The sequence below is a fragment of the Hippocampus bargibanti genome, linkage group LG08 (assembly GCF_051943395.1).
Source record: "Hippocampus bargibanti isolate YZ-2025 linkage group LG08, ASM5194339v1, whole genome shotgun sequence".
In the NCBI taxonomy this organism is placed as follows: domain Eukaryota; kingdom Metazoa; phylum Chordata; class Actinopteri; order Syngnathiformes; family Syngnathidae; genus Hippocampus; species Hippocampus bargibanti.
The window spans coordinates 24,751,739-24,766,912 of NC_142741.1; the positions used below are offsets into that span (position 1 = coordinate 24,751,739).

General features: G+C 39.5%; 3 protein-coding genes across 3 annotated transcripts in view; all 3 read right to left on the reverse strand.

Moving 5' to 3' along the window:
* Positions 1-616: 616 nt before the first annotated feature.
* tslig2 (tRNA splicing ligase complex subunit 2) lies at positions 617-3,505 on the reverse strand. Its single transcript, XM_089002432.1, has 4 exons — positions 3,377-3,505; positions 3,050-3,213; positions 1,766-2,024; positions 617-780 (listed from the first exon to the last, which is right to left on the reverse strand). Exons 1-4 carry the CDS (start codon positions 3,503-3,505, stop codon positions 724-726), a joined length of 609 nt encoding a protein of 202 aa, XP_088858558.1. The 3' UTR covers positions 617-723.
* A 1,614-nt stretch (positions 3,506-5,119) lies between these two features.
* The window catches only part of gpr45 (G protein-coupled receptor 45), a 41,299-nt gene continuing 31,244 nt past the window's right edge, over positions 5,120-15,174 (reverse strand). The window contains exon 3 of the mRNA XM_089003352.1: positions 5,120-7,992. Coding sequence (XP_088859478.1) covers positions 6,789-7,934 — 1,146 coding nt within the window. The 5' untranslated portion in view covers positions 7,935-7,992 and the 3' untranslated portion in view covers positions 5,120-6,788. The remainder of the gene's footprint in view (positions 7,993-15,174) is intronic.
* The window catches only part of pou3f3a (POU class 3 homeobox 3a), a 2,681-nt gene continuing 745 nt past the window's right edge, over positions 13,239-15,174 (reverse strand). The window contains exon 1 of the mRNA XM_089003351.1: positions 13,239-15,174. This exon is cut by the window's right edge and continues 745 nt beyond it. Coding sequence (XP_088859477.1) covers positions 13,817-15,115 — 1,299 coding nt within the window. The 5' untranslated portion in view covers positions 15,116-15,174 and the 3' untranslated portion in view covers positions 13,239-13,816.

Below are 15,174 nucleotides of genomic sequence, written 5' to 3' on the forward strand. Positions count from 1 at the left end.
GCTGGCTATCTATCTTTTGGCTATCTATTAGCTATCTATGAGCTGGCTAGTTAGCATTCTATCTATTTACTTCCAGGTAGAGTGAACGCTGGCGCGTGTGGCTGCCTCTGCTCACTCACAGAAAAATCCTGTATCCTGTGACTGTAAAGTGACCTTGAGAGTTTTGCAAGGCGCTTAGAAATGAAATGTATTATTATTATTAATTCTTAGAAACAAATTACTGAGAGCCAACCGGTTCTCAAAAATAACGTTTTTGATTCATGTATTTCATTATTATTGTTATTTAGCGTCATCTTTAAATAGATATGCTTATTACTACACCGTGCATTCCATAATCATCTTTATCGACATGAAATTGATTAATCTTCAATAGAAGCATCATTGATCATTTGTATGGGCATACTATTGATTTAAAAAAAAAAAAAAAATAATGAAAAATTTGACCACATTTTACATGAATAAAAACTAAAAAAAACTATGCTGTAAGTCAAAGACAAGGCCTAATTGACTTCCTGATCAGATGAATCAGCTATGTTGGAGAATGGAAATAGGGCAATCAAGGACAGAAGTTTGAGGAGTCCTGCGATAAAGCACGATGAGTGAAATGACAAATTAATTCACATTAAAAAAAAAAAGATGTTTTATTGATGCCACTGGGTAAAATCACTCCGATGACTCTCACACAACAACGTTTAGCGAGGTTTGAAAGGGGATCTTTCGCTGTCACGGCCAAGTCACATGCTGGATCTTTTTCTTCACCGCTGGAGACATCAGAACACCCTGAAAAAATACAGCAGGAAAATAGTGTGTAAGGCGAAAAGTGTGTATCCCAAAAATTAATTTCCCATAGGAAATCATTAAAATGAGAATAATCCGTTCCCAGATAAAACATAATTTTCTACTTTCTAATTTTCTGAGCCTTAAAACTACACAAAATATACCTTATTTTATGTATCATAAATGTGATATGGTATTATAATTAAATAAATAAACTGTACCGTGTAATAAAGTCGTTTTATTTACCTTTGTGATGGTCATTGATGGCTTGATGGAATGGAGTGGTCATCTTGAGGAATGATTCCTTGTAAGCTTTGGCAGCTTTATCGTCAGAACTGGCTGCCTCAACATGACGAATAACACTCTGAATCCCTGTACGACGCTTAAAGTGCTCGAACCATCCGTGGCTAACCTTGAAATCATCAATGGATGACAAACTTCCGGGTTGCCTCTTGACGATATACAAGTGAAGTTGCCGTGCTTTTTCCGCGATAATTTTACCTAGTTCCTCAACAATTGTGTTCTGTTTAGCTGGGTTGATAGCTTTTTGCATCAAGTGTACAAATGGCTTGTGCGGGTTATTTGTGGAGGCTGATTGGTGGGATATTTTAACCTTGCAGTCTACACCAAAAAAATCAATAAATTGAAAAAAAAATTGCACTGTTTTCGATCCATTTTATCACTCTCTCTCTGTCGTCTGCCTATCTATTTAATGTTGGCAGCTCTGTGTTTCTGTAACCCTCACTGCTGCGTTCTTGACCAATCACGTGGCTTTAACCGGGGGGGCGGGGAATAGAGGACAAAAACAGTCGGCTGCCATTTTCTTGTTAGGAGAACGGGCTCGTTCGCCAACGACACATCACTCATTGTGGCAGCTCCGTGTGTATCCCGAAAAATGGTTTGTATGCCAAGGTAAAATTTTCGATCCAGCCCTGTTTCAAAATGTTTTTGTAGGAAAAATAGCAATAGATCAACTTGCGTTTCTTACAGAGCAGCTAGCCTCCCGCTTGAGGCTTGCTGTGCCAGGGCAGCATGACAAGATGGTGTTGGAAGAAGATGTTGATGAAGACGACGGCGATGATGCTGTTGACGAACTGCCAGATAAACGACGAATGGGGTTGACCAGGTTTAGCGCTGGTGGGGGTTTTAGCCTATCAGCCACCCCTGATGACAACACTGTGCTCATTTCCGGCTTCTTCACGTTTGTCGAACCACATGAAATGGAAATAGAAGGAGTAAGGCAGTCCCTGTAAGGTTAAAAAAAAGGAAATAAAAGGTCCAATTAAGCATTAGGGAGTAACAGTAAAGTGTAGTGAAGTGGTGGGAGTGTTTAACCTTTGCAAACAGCAGCAAGGTCGGCAGTGAAAGAGTTAAAATGTTACCTGTATATGTATATGTACAACTCGTAAACTTGTAAGTCAAGATGTTTTTTCCATGTAAATGCCCAAATCCGTTCCAAACACTCCCAAAAATAAGTCCTATTTTTTTTCTAAAGCATGCGCAGCTGTCCATGTTTTTATCTTCCTGTTGTGTTTATTATTTTGCTTTGTGTTGACTATTATGTGAAGCGTTTTGTTACAGAGCTATATAAAGTAGGAGGATCCATTGTATTGTATTGTCTATATGGCTATCTAGCTGGCTATATATTACCTAGCTAGCTAGGTAATATATTAGCTATGCATATTGCTAGCTATCTAGCTGGCTAGCTATTAGCTATATATTAGCTAGCTTTCTATCTATTTGAGTTACTTCCGGGTTGAGTGAACACTGGCGCGTGTGGCTGCCGCTGCTCATCCACAGCAAATCTGATCCTGTGACCGTAAAGTGACCTTGAGAGTTTTGAAAGGCGTTTAGAAATGAAACGTGGTGTTGTTTGTTGTTATTATTTCCTCTTCAGAACTATTTGAATCATATTCATAATTGGATGAGTAACAAGAAAGCATCTCTTGCGAATCTGAAGCCATTGTTTTGATTCTACAGCAAGGCAAGACGTCCTGACGTGACGTCACGGACAAGGGGGCGGTACCTTCTGAAACTCGGGATCTCAGAGGTCATTTTGAAGTAGTTTTGGGACACTTTAAGTCATTTTTATTGGTGTTTTGCATTTGACAAAAAATATCAACTTGTGTTTTGGGTATTTTAGATGCTATAAAACGTTTTTCTGATGTCAGTTGGGAAACAAAAAAAAAATGGTGTCGGTTGTCCTTTAAGAGATGCACATCATAACGTAACAAGAATAACGTTTTAAAATGTCGTTTTGGTTGTGGCTCACCTGTCAGTTCGTGGGACCACCGATGATTGTTTACCTCGAGTCTTCGCCATTCTTATTCCCCAGCGATTGTTGGGTAAAGTGCGCTGTGGCCGCGGGATGACGTGTCGCACGTAAAGGTCTATGAGCTCGTCCCGACTCTTGCAATCTTTATAACTGACCTTTTTCTAACCCACAAAAAAACACATTGTTAGAAAAAGGCTATCCTTTAAACACGAACAAGACCAGAGCGATTGATTGTTAGCCAGATACGCTAACGCCATTGTATATGTTCTCGATGTAACGCAATAAATTGTACTCTTGACGTGTCATTGTGAAGGTTTATCTCACCTCATTTAAAATTAACTGTAGAAATTCTTTAGATAGAAGCTCGGGGTGCAGTAAAACATCCGCGTCTGAGGTGTAAAGGGCTTTTTTAGCTAATTCACAGGGGGCCGCCATTTTGGGATTACCCAGCATGCTCCCTATCACCGTCGAATTCTTCTTTGGGCATTTTACGTTGCAACACTGACATCTAGTGGAAGCACGAACCCAACGCAACAACATTATACAATAAATCATATTTATAATAATACATTTCATTTATAAGCGCCTTTCAAAACTCTCAAGGACACTTTACAGTCACATGATATTTTTTTTCTGCGGGAGAGCAGCGGCAGCCACACGCGCCAGCGTTGACTCAAACCGGAAATAGTCCAAATATTATGTGGATTTTATTTTTCTTTTATATATATATATATATATTTTATTGTTCTATTATATTTATATATCTATATATTATATTTTCTTAAATTTCTTATATTTATATTATGACTCAATTATCATGAAATAGTTGAAATAATGCAATTTTATACTGCTCTAAATGACAATCTGTCAGATATGTTTTCATTGATTTCTGTTTTACTTACTTAAGTACTTTTATCATATAAAATCAGATTTTTATTGTAATAATGTTTTTCTTTTTTAAGAAAATATATTTTAGATTTTTCTGATGTAATTGGTCCTATCTTATGTAACTTTTATTCACGTGTGGCTGCCGATGCTCACCCGCAGAATAAAAATTATTATTATTATTATTATTATCAATACATTTCATTTATAAGCGCTTTTCAAAACTCTCAAGGTCACTTTACAGTCACATTATTATTATTATTATTATCAATTAAATTCATTTATAAGCGCTTTCCAAAACTCTCAAGGTCACTTTACAGTCACATTATTATTATTATTATTATTATTATTATTATTATTATCAATACATTTCATTTATAAGCGCTTTCCAAAACTCTCAAGGTCACTTTACAGTCACATTATTATTATTATTATTATTATTATTATTATTAATACATTTCATTTATAAGCGCTTTTCAAAACTCTCAAGTACACTTTACAGTCACATTATTATTATTATTAATACATTTCATTTATAAGCGCTTTCCAAAACTCTCAAGGTCACTTTACAGTCACATTATTATTATTATTATTATTATTATTATTATTATTATTATTATTATTATTATCATCATCAATACATTTCATTTATAAGCGCTTTCCAAAACTCTCAAGGTCACTTTACAGTCACATTATTATTATTATTATTATTATTATTATTATTATTATTATTATTATTATTATTATTATTATTATCAATACATTTCATTTATAAGCGCTTTCCAAAACTCTCAAGGTCACTTTACAGTCACATTATTATTATTATTATTATTATTAATACATTTCATTTATAAGCGCTTTTCAAAACTCTCAAGGTCACTTTACAGTCACATTATTATTATTATTATTATTATTATTAATACATTTCATTTATAAGCGCTTTCCAAAACTCTCAAGGTCACTTTACAGTCACATTATTATTATTATTATTATTATTATTATTATTATTATTATTATTATTATCAATACATTTCATTTATAAGCGCTTTTCAAAACTCTCAAGGTCACTTTACAGTCACATTATTATTATTATTATTATTATTATTATTATTATAAAACAAGGGAGTGAAATAAGTGAATTATGCAACTTCCAATTTGTGGTTTCACAATAATGCACAATAATAAATCAAAACATTTCTATTTATTCCAAATTATCCTCACTCTGGTAAGTTCAGCCGCCTCAAGAGTTCTCAGTGAAGTGAACACCCGCGTAGGAAAGATATGTCTGTCGTATCCTAGCAACATGGCAATATATTCACATCATGTGACCGCTTTACTGTTTACATTGTAAAAAAATGGATGACAGCAATGCTTTGTTGTATTTTTGCCACTACACACACCTTGAGTCCTTTGAAAATCATATTTATTTTTCTGTCCATCCAATATTTATTTTTAAACATCTTAATAAACGTTGTTTTCATGAACAAATGTCTGAGGGCATCACCAGACAATATTTTTTTGGGTAGGTTTGATGAACATAACTGACATTATAATGATAACCAGTAGCGATGGGCAATAGAAATGATACCAAAAGTAAAGCTTTTGTTGTCTTACTGTGTGTGTACCATGCTCAGTCATCCGGATCACGGTACTTTCAAGTCAAGGTTAAAGGACAACCGACACCATTTTTTTTTGTTTCCTCACTGACATCAGAAAAACGTTTTATAGCATCTAAAATAGCCAAAACACGCAGTATGACATTTTTATTCAAATGCAAAACATCAATAAAAATGAGTTAAAGTGTCCCAAAACTATTTCAAAATGACCCCGAAAATGGCGACTTTCAGAAGGTCCCGCCCCCTTGTTCGTGATGTCACGCCAGGACGTCTTTGCCTTGTTCGAGAATCAAAAAAATGGCTTCAGATGCGGAGAAGATGCTTTATTGTTACTCATCCAGTTATGAATATGATTCAAATAGTTCCGAAGAGGAAAGCATACATGTTTGAAATCGATTAAAGAAGTCCTTCCGTCTCATTTTGAGGCGACTGGACTCCAATGTAGCGTCCCATAAAATGCACAAGATGGCGCCCATGCTCTGTTGGAAATGGGCTGATTTGTCTGCTGGGAATTTGTGTCAACTAGTATCAAATAGTCATCTCGGTGCAACACACATCGATTCACCATTGCGTTATTTATGTTTTTCCCTTCCAATTTCGCCAGTTTTCAGACCAAACAGACTACCCAAAATGCATTGTGTGTCGCTTTCTCGGTCAGGGGCGCGTTCCTGATGTGACATCACGTCAGGAATCGTCACCAACTCGAAAACAAGACTTCCTGAATATTCTGCGATATTCGAATTGACGCGGAAGGACTTCTTTAATCGATTGCAAACATGTATGCTTTCCTCTTCAGAACTGAATTTGAATCATATTCCTGAATATTCAGCGCGACTCATAAAACGTAAAATATAGCTAGATGCTGTGGAATGTTTGTAAAATACGCTCAGTAGAAGTCATTTGAAGCGATTTGACAAATTATGGACACAACTTGTCCGGAGGCGTCGGTTGTCCTTTAAGGGTAGCTATTAGCCAGGTATGAATTTTATTCCAACAACATAGCTCGGTCCCAATTTTTGTAGTCTACATTGATCGTTCGTCTGTGTAAGCTCTCAGTGGTACAGGAGCGGTCCATCGATGAAAAGGTTTCATCAGCCGTCATCTGTACTTCTTGGAAGGTGTCGGACGTTTCGCTTCTTATCCAAGAGGCTTCGTCAGCAAACTAACGTGACTTTGCATTGATCGTTCCACACTTCCATTGATCCAAGACAAAATGTCGAGGCCTTTTGCGTCCTTCAAACAGCCGACTGAGTCTCGCTGCAGACGTAGATGTTGCTAGGTCGCACTCTTCTCCGACTACGACTTCCCATCCTGGGACACAGTCGGCAACTCTTGGGAAAGAACTCCTGGCAGGCTTCCCGGAACTTTCGGATCCTCCAACAGTAAATGATGGGGTTGAAAACCGTCTTGAGATAGCTGAGCCACAGGGCGCCGATACTGATTGGATAGAAAACGGGGCTGAAATAGAACTGGCGGCTAAAAACGGCCAGCAGGCTGACCACGGTGTAGGGCAACCAGCACACGGAGAAGCCCACAAAGAGGATCAAGATGGTGGTGAAGGCTCGGGTCTTGAAGCTCATGTCCACTTTAATCTGCGGGGGTCTCCTGAGTCCCATGAGTCTCATTTTACTGACTTGGTTGAGAGCCGGTAAGCACGACGGCTCGCTGGCGTGGCTATGGACGCGCAGGGTGTTGCGACGCACCGTGTTCAGGATGCACATGTACGAGTAGAGCATGACGGAAAAAGGCGCGAAGAAAACCGCCACCGCCAGGAGGACGGTATAAGCGCGGTCGGCAATGGACTCGCTATATCCCAGCACGCACTGCGGCACCCAGTCGTCGCCGCTTCTCCAGCCAACGATGGACGGTAAGGACACGCAGAGACTTAGCAACCACGAACCGGCGATTAAAACCTTCGCCCTGTGCGGGGTCAACTTGTCCTGACGCTGAACGATGATCAGGAAGCGATCCACGCTGATGATGAGTAGTATGGACACGCCCTCCAAGACGAAGAGCCAATAAAGCATGATGGAAGCGCGGCAAAATCCGCTCCCGAAGCTCCAGTCGGCGCTTCCCAACGTGACGGCGGTGAAGGGCATGCAAAGGAGCGAGAGCATAATGTCGGAGAAGGCCAGTGTGGCCAGCAACAGGTTGATGGCCGAACGCATGGCCGGTTTCTGGTAGACGATCAAACACACGATGGAGTTGCCGAGGAAACCGATGGTGATCATGAAGATCATGATGGCGGCTAGAGTTACCCGCAGGGTGACCGATATGAGAGGACTTCCGGGTTCTGATGAGGGACTTGTTGTTTCCTGAATGGCGTCGTCCGCTTCCTCAAAGTTACATTCTTCTAGCAGGCTTTCGTTGCAAAAAGACATGGTGGCACTTTATCCGAGAATATCAATGTCAGGGGCTTAGCATGAGTTTGAAACCCATCTGAAAAACATCAATTCAATACAACATAGTTAGATTCGTTGGTGAGAAGGTTTCTTCAACCGTCATCTGTACTTCTTTGAAGTACAGTTGGACCCTTGTACAAAATACTCTTCTAATGTCATTTCTATTAGATTTAAAGACAACCGACACCATTTTTTTGTTGTCTAACTGACATCAGAAAAACGTTTTATAGCATCTAAAATACCCAAAACATCCAGGCTGCTCGTGTCCCAAAACTACTTCAAAATGACCAATTTCAGAAGGTCCCACCCCCTTGTTTGTGACATCACGCCAAGACGTCTTGCCTTGCTCGAGAATCAAAACAATGGCTTCAGATTCGGAGAACTTATGAATCCAGTTATGAATATGATTCAAATAGTTCTGAAGAGGAAAGCATACATGTTTGCAATCGATTAAAGAAGTCCTTCTGGATCAATTCGATCCATCAGGACTCCAATGTAGCGTCCCAGAAAATGCACAAGATGGCGCCCAACGGCTGTTGGAAATGGGCTGATTTGTCTGCTGCAAATTTGTGTCAACTAGTATCAAATAGTAGTCTTGGTGCAACACACAACGATTCACCATTGCGTTATTGATGTGTTTTTCTTCTAATTTCGCCATCAACACAAAGTTTTCAGACCAGTACAAAAAATGCATTGTGTGTCGCTTTCTCGGTCAGCGGCGTTCCTTCCGTGACGTCACGTAAGAAATCATCACCAACTCGAAAAAAAAGACTTCCTGAATATTCAGCGCGAGTCCTAAAAGGTAAAATATAGATATATGCGGAGGAATCTTTGTAAAATACGCTCAGTAGAAGTCATTTCAAGTGATTTTACAAATTATGGACACAACTTGTCGGAAGGCGTCGGTTGTCCTTTAAATGGATGTCTGGCTTCTTGCATGACCACCTTTATTCATTTAAATGTCCATATTTTATCATATACACATTGAAGGCGAATGCTATCCCAAATGACTGTCACATATGACTACTGATAGCATTTTTTTAAATCCATAATTTTACAAGGGTATGCCCAAAAGCAAATATAAAACGGATCCACAACTCCAGTACTCATAAACATGACAAACGGTGCCGTTAACACGGCGACATTCTTCCACGAAACCGCTCTTCAATTTAGCGCTGCATAGTTTTGCTGGCTGTTGCTATGGCAACAGGGTTAGCAGCTCCATGGCAACAAGCATCCCGTACGCTTCCACCGCCAAATATATATTCTATAACACTGCCTACTACTGCTAACTTTAATATTACGCACAAGGTCACCTGATCCTGTCGGATTCGAACGGTTACAACCCAGCGGCGGGCACGTGACATTGATTTCATGTTGAAGGTTGGATTTTGATGTCATATTTATGTTCAATTGACATTAGACACTCACTTCATGTATTTATTCATCTTTTTAATGTTTACAGCGTGTTAATCGTCCATAAAAATGGTTTTGGGAGGATTTACATGAAATGAAAGCAACACAATAATGCGGGTGGGTGTGGGTTCCCCAAGATGGCCGTCCCTCTTTTTATCCATGTTTTATGACCATTATTAACATTATTATTGTTATTACAAACCCTTTTCGTTGAGCAAAGTACGTAAAAAGGTAATGGTACCTTTAAACGGAGCAATGAATTTAAATTCAATAAAAAATTACCCACCTTGAACCGTTCACAGTGAGAGCATACTAGACCGCATTGTCAGCCATATGTGAAATGACGGTATTTTCTTCATGGCATATCGAATTAATTCAAAATCAATGATTTATCGATGAAGAGAAATATCCCGAGGAGAACGTTTCAAAAGCGAACTCGGTCGTCATCCTGCCGATCGCAGACGACGCAGAAGCCACAAAAAAAAAAGCCGAAGCAAGTGGATGCCGATTTAAAGGCACAGTGCAAGCAAAAAAATAAAAATAAAATAAAATAAACATACTAACACAAGCCAGTAATAAAGTAACGTGTTTTCATTGGGTGTTTCGTTTGTTAGGGTTTTTTTTTTTGTAAATGGACGCCAAAGTCGTCAAACGGGTGCATTTTAATTGTATTTTCACTTTTTGTAAATCAGTGATCATATATTACAAATGGCTTACTTCATACCTGTCAACCTTAGCTAATCGCTGCCCTAATAAATGATTTTGAAATAATAAATAATAATGATGATGATAAGAAGAAGAAAAATAATAATAAGAAGAATATCGGCAGCTAATTTTCATGCTAACTTGACTAATGTCACTAATGTCAGAGCTGCTGTTGAAGCTAGCTTTGAAAACGAATGATGGCACCAATGTCATAAGCTAATGTTGAAGCTAGCTTTGAAAACGAATGATGGCACCAATGTCATAAGCTAATGTTGAAGCTAACTTTGAAAACTAATTATGTTTGAGCTAATGTTGAAGCTAGCTTTGAAAACTAATGATGGCACCGACGTCATAAGCTAATGTTGAAGCTAACTTTAAAAACTAATTATGTCAATGCTAACGTTAAAGCTAGTTTTAAAAACTAATGATGGCACTAATGTGACTGTAAAGTGTCCTTGAGAGTTTTGAAAGGCACTTATAAATGAAATGTATTATGATAATGTCGGAAACTAATGTTCAAGCTAATTGATTTTTTTTTTTTCAAAAGCACATGCTATATCTTTTTTACCCAGTAGATGACGGCATTTCGCTATATATCGTGTTTGGCTCAGCAGTAGCCCTCTGGCAATAGGACAGATGTGAAAATTAGCACCAGGAGAGATATTTTTAAACCATTATTGAAGTGGTTAACAATTTTTAATTTTTCCTTTTCGAACAGACACCATAACACTTTACTGCATTATATTTTCTTCTCGATGTAAAGTGGCACGCTGCCCGTGCCTTTAACGTGTCCACCTCAGGGAGGGTAGACAGATGGTAGACAGGTGGACAAATGTTATTACACTATGCTGTTATTATTATTCAATTATGATATTTTTTACTATTTGGTATGATAGCATTATTAATATGAAATTAGTGACAGCTGACCATCAGACCAGAGTAACCACAGGGAAAGTGAAAGTGAGTGGAATCTCTCTGTGCACATATAAATCAAGCTATACAAATAAAAATATTCAATATACGTATATAGAGTAATTAGTTTTTCACATAATTTTACATTATTTTTTGGTAGTTAATTAATTTAAGAAACAAAAAAAAAACAAACAAACCGAGGAGCCATTTGGGAGCCCAAAAGAGTCGGATCTTTTTAGTGAGCCGAGCCAAAAGAACCGGCTCTCTGAAAAGAGCCGGAATTGCCATCACTAATGCACATCACGTCCACTGGCAAACTCGCAGGGAGGGAGAATTAATTCCTTTTATTCCACACCTCTGCCGAGACGTCGCCACTCCATCATTCGCCTAAAAAGCAAACACGGCCGTCTGCCTGCGTGAAAAATGTTCCTCTCATTAAATCAGAATATTGAGAGAGCAAAGAAAACACACACACACACACATTCTTGTTTCAGTCGTTTTGTGAGGTCACACTGTTGCTGATAAGTTTAGAGAAGAACTAGTGTTACATTTGAACACTAAATGACACCCCATTTCACTTCAACTTCTTTAAAAACACACACACAAAGTCCTCACACACGTTTTCCTCTCATTAACACACACACACACACACACACACACACACACACACACACACACACACACACACACACACACACACACACACACACACACACACACACACACACACACACACACATTACGTATGGTATAAAATGTTTGTGGTCCTCACAATACTAGTCGAGTACCAAACGAATGTTTGCTTGGCAATTTACATGCACGGCAGCCAATCAGAAGCCTGTTTTGTGTTACGGACTATACCGTAACAGTAAAGTGTACTTGAAAATTTTGAAAGGCGTTTACAAAGAGGAGTCCACCTGGTTTGTAGCGGTTTGCTTGTAGCTTTTGTGTTTGATTGGAAAAAAAATCGTTTTTGTTTTTTTTCTTGAAGAAGTTGTCGGCCACCCGGGCCGAGACGTTTTGAAAGTTGTACGCCCGACGTAAAAGTTGTACGCCCCGGGCCTCTCGGCAGTCGTTATTTCAAATACTGGTAATATGAAGCCTCAAGTGTTACTAAGACTGCTAAACCTTTCATACACCCCTTAACCCGGATAACAGGATAAACGTAATCATACATGATGAAATAAGACAATTTAATACAATGCCCCTTTTTGGTAATGCAAATTTCAACCCAAATGATCTTGGTCATTGAAATAATTGGCATCTTGTGAAACAAAGCCATGTTTTAGTTTCACAATAAAGGCCAGAAAAGATCAAGTAACATATGTGCACATTTGCAAATAGTCAACTGGGGTTTGTTGTTAGCCATAGCTGGTACAAAATTTGATTTAGTATAATTTAGAACACAGGTGTCAAATAGTGCTCTTCCAAGGCTATTATCACACATTTTAGATGGTTCCCTTCTCCAACATCATTAGTATCAGGTGATTTCAAGCAGTTTTTTAAAGGGCAACAACGAAGATAAATGTTCTCCTTTTCAGTTGTATTGCATTTATAATGTTTGTTTTCGGATACATATATTATTATTATTATTATTATTATTATTATTATTGTGAGCATGCGTTGCAATAAGTAAGTGATTTTGGCCTACGTGTTTTCTTTTAAATTGATGTTGCTGCAGTGCAAAAAGAAATTCATAAGTAGATAGATAAAGAGAGCCAGCTACTAGCTAGCTAGATAAATAGATAGACAGCTAGCGATAGATAGCTATATATATATATATATATATATATATATATATATATATATATATATATATATATATATATATATATATATATATATATATATATATATATAAGTGGATAGATAGATAGATAGATAGATAGATAGGTGTAGTTGTGTATAGATAGATAGATAGATAGATAGATAGATAGATAGATAGATAGATAGATAGATAGATAGATAGATAGATAGATAGATAGATAGATAGATAGATAGATAGATAGATAGATAGATAGATAGATAGATAGATAGATAGATAGATAGATAGATAGATAGATAGATAGATAGATAGATAGATAGATAGATAGATAGATAGATAGATAGATAGATAGATAGATAGATAGATAGATAGATAGATAGATAGAGAAAAGACACGGATGCAGAAAACATTTCGCTGAGTCATGCATAAAAAACAGGAATGTGCGCACGTATATAATAATGTTCAACTCACTTGTCATCTTCCATGTCAGTCCAATTTATTAAATAATTCATTTTTTTCTCCCCATTTGGAAATAACATAAGAATGAGAGGGAGGAATAAATAGTGCAAAGTATACTGTACCACACAATAATACACACTTGAGTTGGTGGACATGCAAAGGAATGTTTTGTACAAAAATCACGTTTTTTTTAAGAATTAAGTAAAGCAAAACATTGAAATGAATTGTGCATAGTGGACACTAAAAACACGATTGTCGGAAAATTTTACGAGGGCGACAGGGGGGGGGTATTTGGGAACAAATCGGTGCTAAATTAAAGAATGTTTAGTGCTTATTTTAATGTTTGTACTTGTTTTTTTAACACGATGCATAAAAATGAGTTATTATGCAGTTTCGAATTTACACGAGTGTACACACACCCACGCGCGCATGTACAGACCGGATCACGGTACACGTTAAAAGTGAGGCAAACAAAGAGAAATAGTTGTATTAAGTTCATCCTGTCTACTTGATATCTAATTTGGAACAGATTCGTTGACACGGTCTGGTAAGAAAAGAATCAGTTGAAAAAGAAACAAAAAGTTTGGTGACTTCGGCGATGCGTTCACGTGTCGCCGTACATCCTCTTACAGTCTAAGGAAGGTGACGGCGTATCCGCGCCCATCCCTCCCACTTGCGAGTACGCGTTATCCGGACTTCGCGGAAGCCCCGGCGGCGTCATACGCTTCTCTTTCTGCCTTCGATTACAAAACCAAACCCGCACCACCTCCTTTTCCAGCTGAAGCGTGTCCGCAAGACCGTTGATCTCCTGCGCCGACGGTTTGGGACATTTGAGGAAATGACTCTCCAACGCGCCTTTGACGCTCACCTCGATGGACGTGCGCTTTTTTCTCTTTCGTCCCTGCGTGGCGATCTTATCGATGCTGGCCGGACTGCCTGTGCTCGAATCGGCTTCCTCCAGCCATTTATTGAGAAGCGGCTTTAACTTACACATGTTCTTGAAACTCAACTGGAGCGCCTCGAAGCGACAAATGGTGGTCTGCGAGAAGACGTTGCCGTAAAGCGTGCCGAGCGCCAAACCCACGTCGGCTTGCGTGAAACCCAACTTGATGCGACGTTGCTTGAATTGCTTGGCGAAGTGCTCCAAGTCGTCCGAGGTCGGCGTGTCCTCGTCGGATTGCGTCTCTTGGTGGTGGTGCGAGTGATGATGGTTCTGGTGGTGATGGTGCGCGTGTTGGTGATGAAGATGATGACTATGAGGATGATGGTGGTGGTGGTGGTGGTGGTGGTGGTGATCCAGCTCTGGGGAGTCCCCGCGTAAGAGCGAACCGGGGTGCATGAGGCTCTGGGTGCTGAGCATTCCGTTGACGGTGAAGGCGGCAGGTTGGGAGTAAACGAGGCTCTGTTGCGGCTGGTGCTGCTGCGTTTGACCCTCGCTGATGTTAACGGTGCCCACCCAGCCGCCAGGCTGCGTTTGGTGACCCCCTAAATGGGAACCGCGGTGATGCAGGCTAGCCCCGGAGTGGATGTCCTCCCTTCCTCTTTTCATGTCTTGCGTCTGGGAGCTAGCCGGCCAAGTCGCACCAACTTCGGCAGCGGCCGCGGCGGCAGCCGCAGCGGCCGCCGCTGCTGCGGCGTGCGGCAACGACGTGACCCACTGGTGGGTATGACTGAGCATATGCCCTGCGTTGCTGGATACCATGGTGGCCCCTTGCATGAATTCGCTCTGCGCCATCTTGACCGACGGGTCGCCTCTGAAGGCGCTGGAAGACACCGAGGTGACCGCGCCGTTGGCCGGCTGCATGTTGCCGCCTCTGCGGTCAGAGTGGGAGGCTGGGCCGGTTAGAATCCTGCTGCTCGCTAGGTACGGGCTGGAGGTGGCTGTCGCCATTCCCCAAATCATAAAAAAACGACTTACTTTTTTGTTGTTGATCTTTTAAACACTGAGTCCACTCGCAAAGT